The sequence below is a fragment of the Dendrobium catenatum genome, unplaced genomic scaffold (genome assembly GCF_001605985.2).
Source record: "Dendrobium catenatum unplaced genomic scaffold, ASM160598v2 fragScaff_scaffold_249, whole genome shotgun sequence".
NCBI classification, from domain to species: Eukaryota; Viridiplantae; Streptophyta; class Magnoliopsida; order Asparagales; family Orchidaceae; genus Dendrobium; species Dendrobium catenatum.
Window position 1 is genome coordinate 1,429,257 of NW_021318711.1, and position 21,023 is coordinate 1,450,279.

General features: G+C 35.0%; 1 protein-coding gene across 2 annotated transcripts in view; it reads right to left on the minus strand.

The window, feature by feature from the left end:
- The window catches only part of LOC110098257 (DUF21 domain-containing protein At2g14520), a 61,276-nt gene extending 40,904 nt beyond the window's left edge, over nt 1–20,372 (minus strand). The window contains exons 1-5 of one of the 2 annotated variants that reach the window (XM_028693283.1): nt 19,858–20,372; nt 19,704–19,780; nt 19,536–19,619; nt 19,302–19,415; nt 10,157–10,243 (exon numbers count right to left, since the gene is read on the minus strand). In XM_028693283.1, coding sequence (XP_028549116.1) covers nt 10,157–10,243; nt 19,302–19,415; nt 19,536–19,619; nt 19,704–19,780; nt 19,858–20,029 — 534 coding nt within the window. In that variant the 5' untranslated portion in view covers nt 20,030–20,372. The remainder of the gene's footprint in view (nt 1–10,156; nt 10,244–19,301; nt 19,416–19,535; nt 19,620–19,703; nt 19,781–19,857) is intronic. The other variant, XM_028693284.1, reaches the window with a different exon arrangement.
- Nucleotides 20,373–21,023: the final 651 nt, after the last annotated feature.

The following is a 21,023-nucleotide window of genomic DNA, read 5'->3' on the forward strand; positions in this document are numbered from 1 at the left end:
AGTTTTCTTTTGCATCCATCATATATGTCTATTTAAAGGCACTGATGATCAATCAATAACATATCTTTCTTCTTAACATGATATTAGAGCAATGTTTTGATGCTTATCCTAACCACCCGCCATCCTAATCAAGCTCTACCGCCAATGCCTCTACTCGCAAGCTATTATTAATCAAAGGATCAGTATACACAAACACAACCATGTGGAGAAAGCCAATAAAGTTAGAAACTAAAAAAGGACTCTCAGGAGAATATTAGATCTTCTCAATACGAACCCAAGCTAGAAGCATTACTCTCGAGAGAAGTCAAGGCCGGATGAACTCAGGAAGTGTCTTGTAATGATTCCTGAAAATGATAAACCTATCGATTGCTGAGAGGAAGATTCCCAAGAGACCAGTAATTTTGAAGCCAAAAAGAAAATTGAATGTGAAATAATGATGATAGCATGCCCCAATTGTCTGCAACTTTAGCTCTGAATTCGACTGCACCTCATATCTTCACTAAAAGAGTCATGATTGTCTATATCATTTATGACGACGCAGTCAGTATCATACTATCATAAATGCTCATCAGTTGAAATTGACACTCCATGTGTGTGTGTGTCGTTTTGGAGAAGAGGAAAAAGACACTTTGGTTAGACTACTCGTCATTTACTAATTTGCATGCTAGAGAGAGGTTTTACCTGTTGCCCCCAGAAATAATAGATATCAAAGAGCCAAGAGACGGAGAAACTTTATAAAGTTAGAAAGCTAGAGAGAGGATCCAAGAAAGTATTGCCTTCCTACTTGTATTTTATATCATCCTTTGACCCATGAAAATTGTATATTTCTTACTCCATGAATCCAAATTACCACACCGCAATACATTGGCATTGTCGATGTGTCCGCATATCTCCCTTCTAGAGGAACTTTTATTACATCCAGTGAACGTACGCTCCCTACGTTCGGTTTAGGCAAAAAAGCGCCTGTACTCGGTACTCGGTACAAGCGCTTTTTTTACCAAAACCAAACGTAGAGGAGCGTACATTCACTGGATAAAATAAAAGTTCCTTCTAGAGCCATGCTGATGCTAATGGATCAAATTATTAGTACAAGATAGGTAGGTTCGGAGAGAACAATGGTGCATATTATTAACAAAATGCAGCTATAAGAAGACGGAAGAACATTTATACTTCAAGAAGAAGATGAGGGAAAATCAAGATGTCGACATGACAAAAGAAACTTATGATGACTTGACAACCAAGTCGTGATCCTTAAACAACAAATGGTTATAATAATAGAGATATAGAGCAAGCGAACCCCAACAGCGACTCAAAAACCAGAATACATGAAAAATTGTTTCCAAATGAAGATATCATCATCATCATGATGGAACGCCAATGAAAGTTCTGGCAAGCACGAAGATGACTCAAAAGATAAGCATACTAAACCATCTTTTAGTGGACGACATCAACCCTTTAAGGTCAAGGCTAAAATGAACATATTTTTCTTTGATCGTTCAATAAAGGACAAGTTTAATTGCTGTCATATGTTATGTGGTTAAATTTATTCTTAAATAGCCTAACAATACTTACAAACGAGAATTTTTTATTCATCCTTCTAAATAAGAAGTATCTATCTAAGATTTATGACTCCATTTTTATAAATAACCAAGTGTTCTTCTCAATTTTTTTTAAGCGTTCATGATTGCAAGATTAATACTGACATTGTCAAGTCCCAAGTCCTGGATGAGAAAAGTGGAGGGTGTGCATTAGATAGTCGATAATCAACGTAAAACTTGTTGAATAATCATGACACGAATCTTTTAATACATTGTTTTAATACTAGGGCGTTCCCTCGAAGCGACGCGCTGTGTGGCCTAAATACAGCGACAAATTTGTAGTGTTAAATAGGCAATGGTTCCAACATCATGGATAGATGTGGGAAAAGAAGCTAATTCATGAACCTAAAATTAGGATATGAACTTGGAATATAGATAAATTAATGGAATTAATATATATTATGATTCATAGAAAAATAAATATTATATGCATTCAGGAAACTAAATGGGTTGGATAGAAGGCTAAGGAGATTGATAGATTATAATTTAAACTTTGGTATTCTAGTAAGAGTCGTACTAAAAATGGTGTATGTGTGATTTTAGATAAGAATTTAAAGAATAATTTTGTAAAAATTAATAGAATTGGAGATAGAATTATAGCTTTAAAGATTGTTGTTAATGCTAAGATTATTAATATTATAAGTGCTTATGCTCCTCAAGTAGGTTTTGATATGGGTTCAAAATTAAAATTTTGTAATGTCTTAGAAGAATTAGTACAAAAGATACCTCTTAAAGAAAAAAATTTATTAGATGAGATTTAAAAGGGCATATTGGTAGAGTGGTAGATGATTTTAAAAGCATTCATGGTGGCTATGGGTTTAGAGAGATTAATGAAGATGGTAAGATCAAATTAGATTTTTCTTTAACTTATGATTTTGTAATTGTTAATACATTATTTAAGAAAAGAGATGAACATCTCATCATTTACAAGAATGAATATAGTAAAACTCAAATTGATTCTTTTCTTATAAGAAAAATAGATCGTTTACATTGCAAAGATTGTAAAGTTATTCCAAATGAAAGTTTATATACCCAACATCGTTTTAATTGTTTTGGACTTTAAGATGAAAGTGCAGAAAATAACAAATAAAATAAAACGGTGTTCTAGGATTAGATGGGGGTAATTAAAGAATATTAACAAAAATATTTTTTAGAGTAAGATACTAGATCTTAAGATTTTGTCTATGCATCAGAAAGCAAATGTTGTGTGGAAAAAAATAGCTTGTGTTATTAAAAATGTTGCAAAAGATGTTCTTAGATTATCAAAGGAAAAATCTCCTAATAGTAAAAATGATTGGTGGTGGAATCAAAATGTTCAAGAAAAGATAAAAAATAAGAATATTTATTATAAAAATTGGTTTATATGTAAAAATTCTAATAATTGGGAAAGATATAAAGAGACCCGTAAGGAGTCTAAAAAAATAATATGCGGTGCAAAGATTTTAGTTTTTAATGATTTATATAATATATTAGATACTAAGGAGGGCGAAAGATATATTTATAAGTTAGCCAAACAAAAAGATAATATTAAGGATTTCAAGTGAAGTTTATTAAGGATGAAAATCAAAAATTGTTTTTATTAGAAAAAGATATTCAACAAAAGTGAATGAGATATTTGTATAAACTCTTCAATGAAGAGTATGAGAATGCGATTGACTTTAGTGACCTTAACACCTTAAATGAAAAGAAAGAATTTTATTTTTATCGTCGTATTAGTAAAACCAAAATTAGAGAGGCTTGAAAGAAAATGAAGTGTGGAAAAACTGTTAGACCTGATGATATTTCAATAAAGGTGTGGAAATGTTTAGGAGATGAAGGAATTTCTTGGCTTATTAAACTTTTTATTATTATTTTGAAGACTAAAAAGATACCAGATGAGTGGACAATGAGAGTGTTGATTCCTATTTTTATGAATAAAGGTAATGCACAAGGTTGTGCGAATTATAGAGGAATTAAGTTAATGTGTCATACTTTAAAACTATGGGAGAGAGTTATGGAGCATAGGGTGCGGCGTGATACTAATGTTTCTCAAAATCAATTTGGATTCAAGCCAGGTAGGTCTACTATGGAAGTTATACCTTTATTGAGAGGTTTGATGGAGAAGTATAGAGAGAATAATGAGGATCTACATATGATATTTATTGATTTGGAGAAAGCATATGATAAAGTTCCAAGAGAAGTGTTATGGAGAGTTCTAAAAAAGAAAGGGGTTAATAATGCTTATATTCAAGTCATTGAGGAGTTGTTACTTGTGTTCAAACACAAGGTGGTTTGACCAAATATTTTCCTATTTCAATTGGATTACATCAAGGATCAGCCTTAAGCCATATCTTGTTGCTTTAGTCATGGATGTTCTCACTAGACATTTGCAAGAGGTTGTACCCTGGTGTATTGGGCTTATTGTGTGATAGATGGGGATATTATTAGTAGAATTCAAGTTGGATGGTTGAAATGGAGGAATGCATCGGGCTTGTCGAGTGATAGAAAAGTCCCTCTCAAACTTAAGGGAAATATCTATAAGATGGTGGTTATACTTGCAATGATTTATGGTGTAGAATATTGGCCATTAAAAGAGAAGCATGATATTAACTTAAGTGTTGCAGAGATGAGAATGTTCATATGGATGAGTGGCTTTACTAGTAGAGACAAGATACGAAATGAGCATATACGTGAAAAGGTTGGAGTAGCTCCAATAGAATATAAGATTAAGAGAGAGTCACCTTAGATTGTTTGGTCACATAAAACAGCGGCCGTCCGATGACTTGGTTAGGAAAGTAGCTTATGTTAATAAAGGTAGAGTTAGACCTAAAAAACTTTGGTTAAAAATATTAGAAATGACATTTCTTTATTATTTAAATGAGAATTTAACTAACAGGGCACAATGGAGAAAAAAGATTCATGTAGCCGACCCCACATAGTAGGATAAAGGCTTGATGTTATTGTTGTTGTCATGATTGCAATATTATAAATTACTGTGAAATCAATTATAGAATTTCCATTACATCTCTATCTCTTAATCAATATCCTCTCAAGCCCATCCTATTAGAATCTATATGACAATTTAAATTGCCTCCAATAAATATATTTTCTACAACAAATATATATTGCAGTAATTTATGCATCTCTTCACAAAAATTAATTTTTTAACTAATCTAATCTAACTTAAGAAGAGTTAAGTGTTGAATACATTCATAATTTCCCCACCAAGAATTATCCTAATAGCAATCGCCTAATCACTGGCTTGAGTGACCTCAATTGTTTCATCTTCAATTTTTTATCCCCTACTATCCCAATCTCATTGAATACTATTAACATTTCCAACAGATAACAACTTCAAATATTCCTCAATGTTCTAGGATTTTTTTCATTTTCATTAGGATATTTATGCATGTCCAATTCCTCCTATCACAGTGTCCGCCACTTCCATGTTTTCAATTCAAAAACCCCAAATTATGTGAGACAAATATGATCTTAGATTTAGATCTAGTCAACAATTGCTTAGTGTTCACTATAATTAGGATAAATTGTGGCATGCAACTTCATTGTGATGCCCTAGTCCACTCGTGCTTTGTTATCACTATAATCTCAAGTTAAGTTATGGTATATCACATAAGGGTGACACCTAAGCCCACCTTACCTACTTCTCATCACAATGGAGTTAGATGGTAGCACACATTTGCTGAGAATGCACAAGCATAAGAAAAATTAAAATTTGAATTTATTTCACTAGATATGGCATGAATTTTATGACTGACAATGAGTCAAACATGAAAGCTCAATCTTTTTCATCCAAGCTAGAGACCGATGACGACAATTATGTGGGCTCCGAAAATTCAACCCCGGCGTCCGCCAACGTTTATTGTTTTTTCTTCGGGGAGGGAGTTTTAACGAAATAAATTCCGGGGTGAATTTTGGGAAGGCAGATGGGTTTGTAGATAAGACACTACCCAGAGAGCCCTCATTTTGTGAGGACTTTATGATCTGAGTTCTGGTTTCCTATAGGCGCAAGCCCCTATAGTTAATTACCCCTCCCGATAACGAGAGAGAACTTTCGATTAAGGCTAGTCGTCAATCAGATACGTAGAATATACGTGTTATCTGGCATATAGTAGCAGCAATGGGATTTGGATATAGTTGGAGAATTTGAAAATTTGGAGGATTGGAAGATTTGGAGATTTGATATTTAAAATTGGAAACTTCAACATCTTGCACTTAAAGCTGATGATGGGGGAATGGATGATAGACCCGATCAAGATCCCATGGTTCCATCGTCCCGAGCCATCGTAGTCCCTAGTCTACTTAATCAGAGGATGTAGTCGACCCAACCTAAGAAGGATCATTGTCGGCAGCCATGGGTTGTTTCGTCCAAGGGGACCTTGTAAACCTAGGATGGATATTTGCCTAAAGGGATAAATTTGAATCCACCTTAGCTAACAAAGAGCTTTGTGCCCTATCGATCATATCCTATTGATTCATATCTCAAGGAGTTGATACCACTAAGAAACATATTAGCTCTAGCCATAACTGGTATTTAGTGATGCCATTTGGCAACAAAATCACTCAATTCAGAGGGCCCTGGGTCATAACCATTTATCCTGTGGTGCCATTTGGAGGCAAAATCGCCGGTTAGAAAACACGTACCACATTCTTATTGGCAGAAGATTGTTTGAGAATGAATCCTAATGATATTTTCGACTAGGATAATGCTCTATGTGAGCTGAAGTAAATTTTAATTTCTCCACCACGAAAAACTATTGCGAATGGTGGATGGATTTTTGCTTTAAGTGGTTTGATGAATTTATTTCAATTTTAAATATTTGGAATTTGGAATGATTTTGGATTTTTTGGACTTTATGGAGTTTTGAATTTTAATGGACATTTGAAATATTTGGAATGAACCCCTCCGGTTGAGATTTGCATTCAACATGGCCATCATCGGGGTGTTTTTGGAGTCATTTTCACTTGAAAATATTTCCATTTTGTTGATGAACCTTATCAATTCTGTTGAGCTGTCAACATAGGATCGGGTTTCTTGGACTTCTTGCCTTTGTTTGTGAATTTTCTTTGTTAAAGGCCTTGAAAGCCTAAAATGAATGTATAAAATAAATATTCCGATCAACTTCATGACCGCATATTTATCCGATGGTTAAAACCCTGTCTACTCCTATTTACCTGCTTAGGAGGATCGGGTTTCGTAGGCTTTATGCCTTTATTAGTGAATTCTCTTGATTATAGACCCTGAAAGTCTAATATGAATGTATTAAAACAAATACAACAGTCATCACAATTGTGTATTTGTTTGAAGATTCGAATCTTGTCTAATCCTATTCATCCGCATAGAAGGAACGGGTTCGAACTTGAATTCACTTATTAACCTGCGCAGCATTCATAGACGTCACGTATATACCAATAACACGCTCGTCGGGGCCCATGCGGGTGTTTTTGAATTTCACTGATTTGACATACCCATTTGTGTACCTATGTGTATACAAGTATGGTGCACGTGCAGGGGTATTTTGAAATATTTCAGTTGTGCAAGTAATTGTAATTTGAATGCACAATATTTCATTTGAGAATTTATACACGCTTTATGTCCGCTAGTACGAGTGTTGGGGATCCGGTGGCGGTCGTTATAGATTGTAGACGCCTTCTGTCTGTTTGTACTAAGATTGCAGATCCGATGGCGATATGGTCTTGATGTTATGAGGCATCTCCTCATCTTGATGTTGACTCTCCCTTTCTCACTCACCGGGGGAAGGTTCTTCTTGAAATTCAAGGTTACTACCTTGAAAGGGACTCTTTTCAGGATCTTTAACGTAGTAAACTTGTTATTTCTGATATTTGTGAATGTATGAACTATTTTCTTCCTGACAGGTTTGCAGCATTTCAATCACCATTGTTGTAGATGATATTTATACTTGTGTCCACAGTGGTTCGTTGTGCCTACGATATATCTACTATTGTTATCCACAAGCGACTCGTGTGTATTCACGTGGACCCATTGTATTCACTACAACCTCCTGGAAGTGTTCGTAGAAAAGCCATTGTTTCTACATCATATCCATCTTTCACCAATCTCGGGTGGTATTAATGTACTTGTTGCAAGGACAGATCTTCCACTCAGTGTTGTCATCTCAATCTACAGGCATTGTTGCTTGTGTTGGAGATTCCAATAGTGCATGTAGGAGGGACACCCATGCATTTCATTCTTGCATGTATGATGCACCCGATCTCGTAGAGACTGTTGTAAGAGACCACTACATTCTTTATTTGCATGCATTTTGGTCTCGTAGTGTGCCTTAGTCACATTTGTGTGCTAAGATCAATGTATTTCATCTAACATTGAGTCACTATTGTCCGCACAAATGTTCTTATAGTTTGAGTTCCCTCGTGTGTGATTCAAGCTTTGTTCTTTGTATATGTTTGAGTTCAAGTTCAGTTTCATTTAGACTTGAATTCATCAAGTTTACGAGTCCCCACTCAATGTCGTATAGTCTGAATTTAAGTACGAGTTCAGAGTCTTCTGAAGTCTTTGCAAGTTCAAACACATGTTCAAATTGATTCAAATTTGGTTCCAGATTGATCTTATTTCATTTGGTTCAGGTCTTGATTAATCATTTAGATTTTAATCAGATACAAGTCCACAGTTCATTCTTATTTGAATCCATATCCTTGTTCTTTTGAGTTCAAATCAGGTTCGAGTGCGGTCGTATATTTACCCAAAATTTCAGCAGCCTCCCAACATCTCCCCCGTTTAGGGGAAAACTACGAAAAATTGGTCCTCCTGCCACGCTAGAGAAAAGCGTGTACGGTAGGTGCCCTCGTACGAGGACACCGCGGCCATGAAATCTTGAACCCCACCATGCCATAAAAAGGCGTGTATGGGTCTTCGGTACCTGTTGCAAAAGAGAAGAAGTTGTTTCCCCACGAGCGGGTACTTATGAATATCCCGGTCTCGTCGTAGACGCCGCACCGGGTTCCCATCCCACCATGCTAGAAAAAAACGTGTATGAGCGATTTTTCGGCTCGACACGAAAGTTAAGAACAGCATTTTTGAGTTGAGGGGTCGCTCACCTACCTCGTCGTAGGTGTCGCACCGGGTTCCCTTCTCACCACGCTAGAGAAAAGCAAATATAACTATTTATTATTATCAATTAATTAATTATAATAATAATAATAAAATAGATAAATAAAATCCCCCCCTTTTTCTTTGGTTTCACAGGATCAAGCCGAAGAAGCGCTTGAAATGGGGAAAGTTGCCTTTACAATGCAAGCTCCCGTCTCTCCTTCTGATCAAAATAACAAAACCTCCGATCCAAATAGGAAGGAATGATGTCGGAGGGAGGCAGAGTCGAAGCTAGGGCAAGGTTGGTTCTCTCTCTCTCTCTCTGGATCGGCACGGCCAGGGCTTTAACGGGGCTAGGAGAGTCATGAAGGAGAGGCGGCGGGATCTGGGAGAAAATCGGAGGTCAGGTGTGGTCGTGAGGTTGGGTACGGCTGCGAACTGGAGGGAGAGGCTCACGGGAGGAAGAGGGAAGATCGAGAGTTTCGCGTGTGAGAGAGCAAAATGCTTCATTTGAGTTGGTATTTAACGACTCTAAGGGAGGTGCGATCGAGGTAGGTTCACGGGATTTACGGGATTTGATTGCAAACTGCGCCGAATCGACGTGATTTCGGCAGGATTTGTGGATCCGTGGATCCGACGGACAAGGTATGATTTTGATCTTCCTTTTTTGTTTCCTTTGGATATAGCATGCAGGTCAACAAATTATTAAAAAAAAAACAAAATATCATAAATAATAATAATAATAATAATAAATAATACAACAAGCCTTTATCCCACTGTGGAGTCGGCTACATGAATCATGTTTCTCCATTATGTCTTATTAAGAATCAAATTCTCATCTAAATCTAATAAAGAAATGTCATTTCTAATATTTTCTAACCAAGTCTTTTTAAGACTACCACCACCTTTCTTAAGGTAAGAATATTTTTTCATGATTACCCTAAAGAAAAAGGGCAATAGACTATGAATAAAAGGACTAACAATGTGGCATGAAAGAACCTAACAATCAACATAAGCAAACTAAAGGCAAGTCCCATGCGGCAAAAAGTATCTAACTTAATCACATCAATAAACCCGATGATTGATGTTAATTATAATGTTAGTGACAATATGCTAAAGCTATTTCGGGTAACATGATTGTGAATTCAGCAGATGACTAATTCACAGGTTAGAACCCATGTAACAACCTAAAAACTATAAACCATCTGAAACTTTCAATTAATGAACAACTAACCATCAATTATTGAGGAATTTAATTAATTTTTGGTGGTATCAGAGAATTTCCCAATTATTAATGTCAAATCAAAACCTTAATTAAGATTTTAGGGGGAAAAAAGCTGAAAGAAATTTCAAATGGATACATTCACTAATCAGATCAAACTAGCTTACACTAGATATCAATAGGTAAATGATCTTTTCTAACGATAATAATAAGATTAAAAGCATTCTAAGAAATTCGTCATTAGTAATAAAAATGAAACACAAATCCAACCTCATTTCCATGCATATCTACCAAAGTTTTTAACTCTGCCCTTCGGAGGAGTGCATAATGCCCCTTCCCAAGAATCCAGTCCAGCACCTACAGGATGAATTTCAGAAGATTTAAGAAAGACTAAAAGGCAAGCAAGAGACATAAAATATAACATGAAAATGATCAATGACAATCAACATCTCAGAATAATTCGATCAGCATGCCCAATATGCTACATGAAGAAACAATAGTTCAGATCAATCACATCAGATAATGTAGAAATTCCATAATAAATGGGACCCACGTCAATCTCTCATCAATCAATCTTTGTGCTCCAAATATGTAAACAATAGGACGATTGTCCACCTCAATAACATGTGTGCTCTGATAATTATTATTTTGTATGATTTAATTATTTCCTTAATTCTAAGACTAATAATTGAATCTATTTTGTCTTGAAGTCCGGCTTGATCAATTTGACCAAGTCAAACTCCTTGATCCAAGGGTTTGATGAAATCGAGGTCAACATAGCCGTCGGCTACAAACTTCAATTTCAACAAACCGAAAGAAAAAAAAATTGAACCCTAGCTAAACAATCTGCTTAAAGTGTAAGAACCGGTCTGGCCGGTTCGCTTAAACCAGCCAGTTAATAAACCACGCGGGGACCGACCGAATGAAGCACGCGAAATAGGCAGCGAGCGGGCCGACCGTGGGAGCGGAAGCATTGGGCGGAAGTCGAATCACAAAATCGAGCGAGGATATGCGTGCGAATACTAAAAGTAACGACTCCTCTTGAGTTATATACTTGTTTCCTTCGTTCCTTTTGAAGCAAACAGATGAACAACGACAAAGAAGTGGACAGAGAGGAGGAAAGAGAAGAAAGAAAGTAAGTTTATATTTTATTTCTCTTCTTTGCAGTTTCTAGTAAGTAAAGGTTGACATCAAATTCAATAGTAAAAGAAGAAGGTTGTAAGAGAAAAAGGAAGGATGAGATTGAAAATTTTCTTCTACTTTTGAAAACAGAAAAAGAAGTAATTTAAAATTTATTAGAATTTACATAAGTTTCTTTTTCTAAATGAAAGAAAATAATATTATGATAGGAAGAATTCAAATGACATGAACTTTGTTTCGACAATATAGGTAAAAGGATAAGTAAAAGAATAGAATGTTAGATTAGGAATATTACTTTTAGTTTTGGTATATATATTAAGAGATAAGACGATCTTTGTTCATTCAAAAGTTAATTCTAGAGAATGAGAACAATTTTAATATTTTAGATGTTAATCGCACTAATTAATTACAATTAAACAAGTTAGAGAAATTTATCAATTAAATCTTAATGACGAGAGTTTTCTTTTAGGTATTAAATCTATCATCATCAGAGTAAGGAGTAAGAATGAACTTTTAAAGCATTCCATCAGGTGAGTAAGCATGCGTCTATGTTACGATAATTATATTGTTATAATTTTTCACTTAATTGTTATTGCAAGTTATTTATTTTACTGCATTGTAAATGATTCAATGATTCAACTCTCACACATTAAGTGATTTACTATATATTACTGCATAAAGCATAAGATAAAGCAAAATATTATGATATAAGAATGATATGATTGATATATAGAATGATTGTATGTGCATGTTGAAAGATGTAGCTCACCCCCTATGGTACTAGCTGGGGATGTTGTACCCGTGCACGTTAATGGAAAAGGTTATGGAAAAGGAAAAGAAAAATGAGTACCTTCATTAGTACTAAAATTAAACGGTGGCTCCTGTGACGATTGTATTATTAAAAAAGGATAAGAATACGATATTTTTGACAATATAATGTATACACGTTTTGATATAAAATGATTAAATAGACTTATTTTATGTTATAGAATGAATATGCATATTGTTCCCAATGCCTTGGATTACTATAATTTTAGAAACATGATTTACTCACTGAGTTTTATTTTGACACACTCTTTCTCTTAAAAATTATTTTTCAGGTATAATTTAGTATAATCAAAATGAATAGAAGATGTGAAAATGTATATCGTAGGCAAAATGCTCCAAATGAAAGGTACTTATGATATTTTGTTTATATATTTGAAGTTTAGTGGCTCTTCCAATGAATTGTAAATAGATTTAGAATATGATTTTATCGTCTAACCGTTTGTTCCTACCTCGTTAATTCGAGCTCCCGGGCCGGGTCATGACAAAAGTGGTATCAGAGAGAGATTTTAACATACTGATTAATATGAAAGAGTCAATAGGATGATTATATAGGTTAGAGAATGTATAGGGTATGTGTTTTAGACTACTAATTTTATTTCATCGCGTTATATCTCAAAGCCATGGATCATGAAAATGATGTCACTGATGGCAATACAGGAGAAATTAGGAGGGAGATGCCAGTTGTAACAGAGCCTTCAAGTAGCATCAATGCTACTATGGAATAATTTACGCAAATGATGGCTGCAATGACCCAAATGATCAAGAACACTCAGTCTAAGGCCAGTGGTAGTAGTACTCCCATTGATAAAAATTTAAAGTTGTTCCAAGATATGAAGCCTCCGTTATTTTCAAGTGGTGGACCTATAGAGGCAGAAGATTGGATGAGGATAGAAAAGATTTTGGAGGGTATGTCCTGCCCTAAAGATAGAAGGGTTACTCTCGCTGCTTTTGCCTTTGATGATGAGGCAGAAAGGTGGTGGCGAAGCTAGCTACCAAAGATTTTTGGAGGGCGATCCAGCAGTTAAGTCTCATGGAGAGAGTTTTTAAAGGTGTTCCGAGATTGGTATGTACCCATGTCAGCTAGAAGACATATGCAAGATAAATTCATCAGATTGGTACAAGGTGATAGAACTATAACTTAGTATGAGGCCGAGTTCACTAGACTTTCCAGATATGCCTCACATCTGATACTCAATGCAGAAGAGAAGTGTCATCATTTCTTATCTGGCTTGAAGGATATCATCAGACAAACTTTTATTCCTTTTTGGTATTGAGGATTATTCTACTCTAGTAGAGAGGGTCCGAAGGATTGAGTTAGATTTGCAAGCTACTCAGAAGAGAATGGATCAACATAAAAGGAAGAGTTTTAAAGAGGATATTCAAAGTAATGTTGGTTCTTACAAAAGATAATATAACCATCAGTTGCAGGTTCAGTACAAAATCAATCCTGGTAGAATGTCCGACCGCGAGTTTATACTTTGACTCAGTAGGAGCCCAATAAATCAATAGATGTTGACAAGGATAATCGAGATGGCTTTATTGTCTTTTTTTTTTAGTGACTTATTATGTTAAATCTAATGTTTTTTATTTAGTAGGTTATATTGTTTTGTTATGTCAGATATTTTGGGTTGATCAGATCACTTTGTTATGATATATCAGATGTTTAATTTATTATGTTCTAATATTGAAATTTATTTTAAATGAAATGGAAGATGTTGGTTGTTTGTATAACTAAAAGTTGTATGTAAATTTCGAGGACAAAATTTTTGTAAGAAGGGGAGATTGTAAGAACCGGTCTGGCCGGTTCACTTGAACAGGCCAGTTAATAAACCATGCGGGGACCGATCGAACGAAGCATGAGAAACAGGCAGCGAGCGGGCCGACCGTGGGAGCGGAAGCATCGGGCGAAAGTCGAATCGCGAAATCGAGCGAGTATATGCGTGCGAATACGAAAAGTAGCCACTCCTCTTGAGTTATATACTTGTTTCCTTCGTTCCTTTTGAAGCAAACAGATGAACAACGACAAAGAAGTGTATAGAGAGGAGGAAGGAGAAAGAAAGTTTATATTTTATTTATCTTCTTTGCAATTTCTTGTAAGTAAAGGTTGACATCAAATTCAATAGCAAAAGAAGAAGTTTGTAAGAGGAAAAGGAAGGATGAGATTGAAAATTTTCTTCTACTTTTGACAACAGAAAAAGAAGTAATTTAAAATTTATTAGAATTTACATAAGTTTCTTTTTCTAATTAAAAGAAAATAATATTATGATGGGAAGAATTCAAATGACATGAACTTTGTTTCGACAATGTAGGTGAAGGATAAGTAAAAGAATAGAAGGTTTGATTAGGAATATTACTTTTAGTTTTGGTATATATATTGAGAGATAAGACAATCTTTGTGCATTCAACATTTAGTTCTAGAGAATGAGAACAATTTTAATATTTGAGATGTTAATCACACTAATTAATTACAATTAAACAAGTTAGAGAAATTTATCAATTAAATCTTAAAGACGAGAGCTTTCTTTTAGGTACTAAATCTATCATCATCAGAGTAAAGAGTTAGAACGAACTTTTGAAGCATTACATCAGGTGAGTAAGCATGTTTCTCTGTTACGGTAATTATATTGTTTCAAATTTTCATTTAATTGTTATTGCAAGTTATTTATTTACTGCATTGTAAATGATTCAATGATTCATCTCTCGCATATTAAGTGATTTACTATATATTATTGCATAAAGCATAAGATAAAGCAAGATATTATGATATAAGAATGATATTATTGATATATAGAATGATTGTATGTGCATGTTGAAAGATGGAGCTCACCCCCTATGGTACTAGCTGAGAACATTGTACCCGTGCACTTTAATGGAAAAGGTTATGAAAAAGAAAAAGAAAAATGAATACCTTCTTTGGTATTAAAATTAGACAGTGACTCATGTGACGGTTGTATTATTAAAAAATGATAAGGATACGATATTTTTGATAGATATGATGTATGCACGTTTTGAGATAAAATGATTAAATAAACTTATTTTATGTTATAGAATGATTATGCATATTGTTCCCAATGCCTTGGATTACTGTAATTTTAGAAGCATGATGTACTCACTGAGTTCTATTTTGACTCACTATTTCTCTTAAAATTTATTTTTCATGTATAATTTAGTATAATCAAAATGAATAGAAGATGTGAAAACGTATATCAAGGCAAAGCGCTCCAAATGAAAGGTACTTATGATATTTTGTTTATATATTTGAAGTTTAGTGGCTCTTTCAATGAACTGAAAATAAATTTAGAAAATGATTTTACCGTCCGACCGTCTGTTCCCGCCTCGTTAATTCGAGCCCCGGGCTGGATCGTGACATAAAGCATGCCAAAAATATAGCAAATCCCAAAATAGCCCTCTCCATTTGAATTTTCCCTCCTAGCCCCTTCCCCCACCTTTTTTCCTTTGAAATTTCCCTTGGGCCCACCCCAAAAGGGACGAGATTCAACAGGGCGGAACCCAGGGTTCCGCCTCACGTAACACTTGGCCGGTCCAAGAGGGATCGGTCCAACACATTTCTAAATGAAGATATGCAAGAAGAGGTGTATGTGACTATTCCTCCTAGATTTGAGATCAATAAAAAAAAAAAAGATAAAGCATGTAAACTTGATAAATCCTAATATGATCTAAAGAAAATCTACTAAAGCCTAATTCTAGAGATTTATTACTACAATTTAAAAACATTAATACTCTCAAAAGTAGATTGATCATATCATATTTGTAAAGAAACCACTTGATGGTTAAATAACTATCTTGTTGTCAACAAGGATGATACTATCATAGCTGGCAATGATGAGAAAAAAATCAAAAGACTAAAAAAGATTCCCTAAAATATTTTATGCATATGAAAATCGCAAATCAAACAAAGATATATCTCGCTCTCATCAAAAATATACATTTGATCTTTTAAAAGAAACAAGAATGATGGAATGGAAACTTGCAAATACTCATTTAGATCCTATCAATAGAATATGATCAAATAGTGACATTCTCTAAGGTGACAAGGAAAGATAATAGTGTCTACTTGGAAAACTTATTTATCTCTTCCATACTCATTCTAACATATGTTACTCGCTCAATATGATTAATTCATGTATGAATACTACAGCCAAAGAACACTTTGATGTAGTTTACAAGGTACTAATATATCTATAAAAGAGTTATAATTAAAGTCAATTTTCAAAAAAAAAAAATGATAGAAGTGTAAAAAATTTACAGGCAATAATTAGGCTTGTCGTAACTAATTAAAAATCTACCTCTGATTATTATGCATTCGTGCGGGGAAACTTTGTCACCTGGAGAAGTAAAAAAATTGGCAGCAGTTGCTAGAAGTAGCATTGTAGCTAAATTCAAGAGCATGGTTTGTAAGGAAATGTGACTTAATACGTTACTATAGGACTTAAACAATCACGTTAAATAACCACTGGTGATGATAGGTGACAACTAAGCTACAAAGAGCATTACAAAAGATTCAGTCTACTATGATAGAACTAAGCATGTGAAAATTGATTGACAAACAAATTAATAAAGGGGGGTCATTCAAATACAGTACACTAGTCACTCCTATAAGACTTCAAATAGTATATTTCCTAATCAAAGCCCTTGATTAATCACAATTCAACAGAAATTTTGTAATGAATGAGACTAACGTTAGTCTCTCATAAAGCAATATGTGAGCTCCAAATATTTGAACCGTAGGATGATTGCCCACCTGAATGATTCGTGTCCTCTGATTATTCTTATTTTCTCTACTTTAATTATTTCCTTAATTCTATAACTACAATATGATTCTGTTTTCTCTAATAAATAAGTAGCAATTCATGTAGGTTGAGTCAAGAAATTTGATTAAAGATTATCTTCATTTTCTATTTTTCTCTTATTTCCAGTAGATAAGAATTATGGGAAGGCAGTTGGTGTATTCGCATAGGAATTAACCACACCCTACAACATCATTAGTTCGGGTTTAAGGGAATGCAATGTGAGGCCATCCATAAGATTAGGTGGAAATGGCTAAATGAATAACTCATGCGAAAAGTTACCATTATAGCATCATCATCATGAGTTTTTGGCGAGAAGCTTCTATAGCGTTTTTGCGCCAAGCTTCTATGGCCTCAAAAATAACAACTTGCATTAGCAATAGAAATTTTCCTAAAACTCTTCAATGCCTTGCATTTTTGTTTTTTCCCTCCTTTTCAATTTAGAAACGACACTTCAGCTAAATAAAACTTCTATTTACATGCTCTTGGAACAGCAGTTTTGACCGGTAAGCACAATTATCACTATTTAATGTAAGCTAGAAGACCAAGAACTTATTCTCTAATGAATTTGAGCATCTCCGGAAGTTCTGATTTTGATATGATCTCGAACAAAATCGAACAGTACAATCAGCACAAAATAAAATGGTAAAGGGAAAAATAGCAAACCGATCTATTAGTTGCTATTTTCAAAATTTAATTAAGAACTTCTCTTTCCTAAGGGGAGATAAGCAAATGTTTCAAATAAGAAATAACATGAATGGCTAGCTATCCATTGTGACTATAACTCCATAGGATAATAGGCGACTCCTAATCATTAAAAGGGATAGAGAATGACAAGGCTAAGATCCTAGAGGAGCAAGGAACGCTTAGAAAAAGCTGCAAAGATGGCTACATGAGCATTCATCAAATAATTGCAACAAGACTATCTGCCTTTAAAGAACTCTATTACTCAAAAAGTTCATTAATTATTTTTTTCAAAGAATTCTATTTAAAAACCAAACCACTCAGAAGAAATGTCATTTTAATATATCGGATCCCAATGTAAATAACCACATGAAATTCTTCTCCAGGGCTAAGACCAGAAAAACAACTCATTAAAGCCATAAAGCAAGTCAAAATGTCCATCTTTGTTCAATAATGGGGAGTAAATGAGCCAAAATTGAGCGAGCATGCAACATGATCATATTCGACTCATTCATATATAAATGAGCAAAACACGATAAAAAAAGACTATGTATTCAGCTCATTAAAAAAAATAAAGCTCAAATCAACTGTTCAATATTAAATCGCTTATTTAAATAATGAATCAAACATGAGCTTCTTAGCAAACCCACTATGAGAAGGGCATGAACGAAGTGCTTCTTAGCAAGCTGACCATGCATTTTTCAATGGATAAATCGCTCATAAATGATGAAAGTCCACATGGTTTTTGACACGTCATCAAAAATTAATTTGATTTAGCACAAATATCTACACTTACTATAATTGAAATTTTTCAAAATTAAATTTAGAACTATCTAGACTCTAATTTCGGCAAAATTATACTTCCAACAATAACATAAGTGGTTCAATCCAAGTCCAAATGATCCCAGATCAAGCACTTCAAATGAAATAGGAAATTCATCAGACTAAAAGGAGCACCAAACAATCTCCAAATCCTACATGCTTGTAGTCAAATCGAGCATCTTTACAAGATGAATACAACAAGAATAAAGTCATTTAATTATAAATTTAATAAGGCACTTAAATACTAAAGGAATGGTCTACGATTGAGAGAATTAATATGGGTCATCAGATGGATTGTTCCGAATTTTGGTCATATTTATATGGCACGACACTTCAAAATTTATAAATAAACTTTCACTCTCAACATAAGGAGACCTAGGGCTTGAACAACCCTGACGCTTCACCCGAGCACCACCGTTGGACCACTTTTGCCCAATTTGTATCCATTAAAATTGAGCGTCGTTGAAACAAATTCTAATTCCCAACATCATCAACTAATTTTATGTTGGACTTCTTGATCTATGAAATCCCCTTCTCAAAGGAAATGACCAAACAAATAGCAAACGATCTCTTGAAGATAATCTCTCATGACATAGGCCATACCAATTGTTTCTTGTTTTTCACACAAAAATTCTAGTATCCCATGCGATCATCATCTATCTGTGTGTGTTAAATATTAGTACAATGCAAAGACATTAAATTCTCTTTCTATTGCTATGAATCTCCTTGCTCAAGTGCTCAACTTAGTTTTCATGATTTCTAACATCAATTTCTCTATGTTAATACTTAATACAATCCTCCTTCTTTAGAGTTTAATATGTGGACTATCTAGAATAGTCTGATCATATTCTTCAAATACATCAAAACCCATAGAAACTATGAAATATCTTCCCAAATAATATAACTAACATCATTGTTTTAACTCAATTTTCCAAGTGAGCACTTAATTGTCATTAAATTTCACTTGTCATAATGCTACAAGCAAGCAATCATGATGGTGGTATAATCTAATTACTAATGTGCTAAGATGAATGCAAGAAAGAAAAAAATTATCAATCTATCAGAATCTGGCTCCAATTATGTGTTCCCACATGCATGAAGTTGTGCTTAATCAAATCACAAGTAGGACTCACCTTGCTGATGGGATACGTTATTGGAAAGAAAACGAGCAGAAGCACCCGCACAATCCAAGCCGTCCTGGCTCCCACGCTCAGCCCATAGCGGGAACAGACGGATTGGGGAATAATCTAGGACACCAAAAAAAAATGATAATAACAAGAAATCACATCAAATCTCGCTTCCTTTGGCACTTCCGACTACTCCCCATAAATGTTTTGCAGAGCAAACCAGAAGCCAATAAAACATACCTCTCCGAACGCGAGGATGAGAGTGACTGATAACAATATTGCGCCCCAAGCCGGAACCAAGGAATTAAGAAATATGGGCAGCGCCTGAAATCACAAATTAACAGAAAATTAATCGTGATTACAATCCTGACCAGGGATGATAAATCAACAAAGGCATAAAAGAGATACCTCCATAGCTAGGGAATTTCCGATGAGCAGTGTACACAGAAGCAGATGTTGATTCTTCACCACAGGGAGAATCTTCACTGGCAGTCGAACAAAAATTCAAAAATTGCATGAAATGAGAAAATAGATAAAGCTAGAAAGAGAGAAGGAACCAGACTGGCATTCTTCCTGTCCTCAGGCTTCCCGGCCTTAGCGATAACCTCAAGGTCAACCAGGCTAAGCGACATGAGTCCAAGAGTTAGCCCTGACATGAGCCCCGCAAACATAACCAGACACACGCAGACAGCTACGTATAACCAGAACACCGGCCCACAGCATGGCTGCGACATTTCCCCTCTATCAGTCGCCGGCAAGCTCAAACGGAACAGGAAGAAAACGATTAAATCGGGAAGCTAATGAAGCTCGACCAAAGATGCGATGAAACAAACGAAGAAACGTCAACTCTAACCCTACTCGCTCCACCGGCCTCCTGAACTTGCCTCTTAACGAGGTGGTGGGTTATTTTTCACCAGAGAAGAAGTGTGTTCTGAGGTAGAACAAGACGACCGGCAGTAGAAGAGAACCCACCGTGGCCACCGTATACTGACTCCATTCGGAGTCGTAAGGCTACATGGCCGGCTACACAGATGGCTACTTTTAGCTTAACCGCGTCAGGACCTGGTTCCAACATGAGACGGGAAGCATACAACTGCACAACCGGTGACAAGTGGAATGAAGTAAAGCTTCCGAGAAGAACGCTTTATGCAGCAGCAGCACCTACTTCTTCTAATTAAAAATATATATTTTAAAATTTTAGCCTTTGAATCTGTAATTTTTATTGTTCTTTAATTAAAACCAGGCATACCAGTCTCTAATTTTCCCAAAAAAAAACAAAAAATTATACCTACTATATAATCAAAAAATAATCTTAATTGGGCACCAAGCTTGAAGCAAAACCAAGTTAAAAACTTCAAAAATTAAATCAGAGACCATTAGAACTCTGATTTCTGCAAACTTATAATCGAACTGAACATCTCGGAAATGCGAACCCAACGACACCAAATTCGACTCAGTCCAAGCCCAAATGAGTCCAAATCACATTTGGAAGATTCAATCCAAATTTTAGATTAACAAGCAGCTTTCAAACGTGGCATGTTTATAATCGAATTGAGCGGCTCGACGAGATGAATCCAACAAGCCCAAGATCATTGAATTCTGATATCATTAAGGCATTCAAATGCTTAGTAAACGATCTATGATCAAGGGATTCAACATCGACCGTCCATTCAAACCACTCTCAATTTACCATTGATTTTCCTCATATTTATTGGTTATGCCACTCTC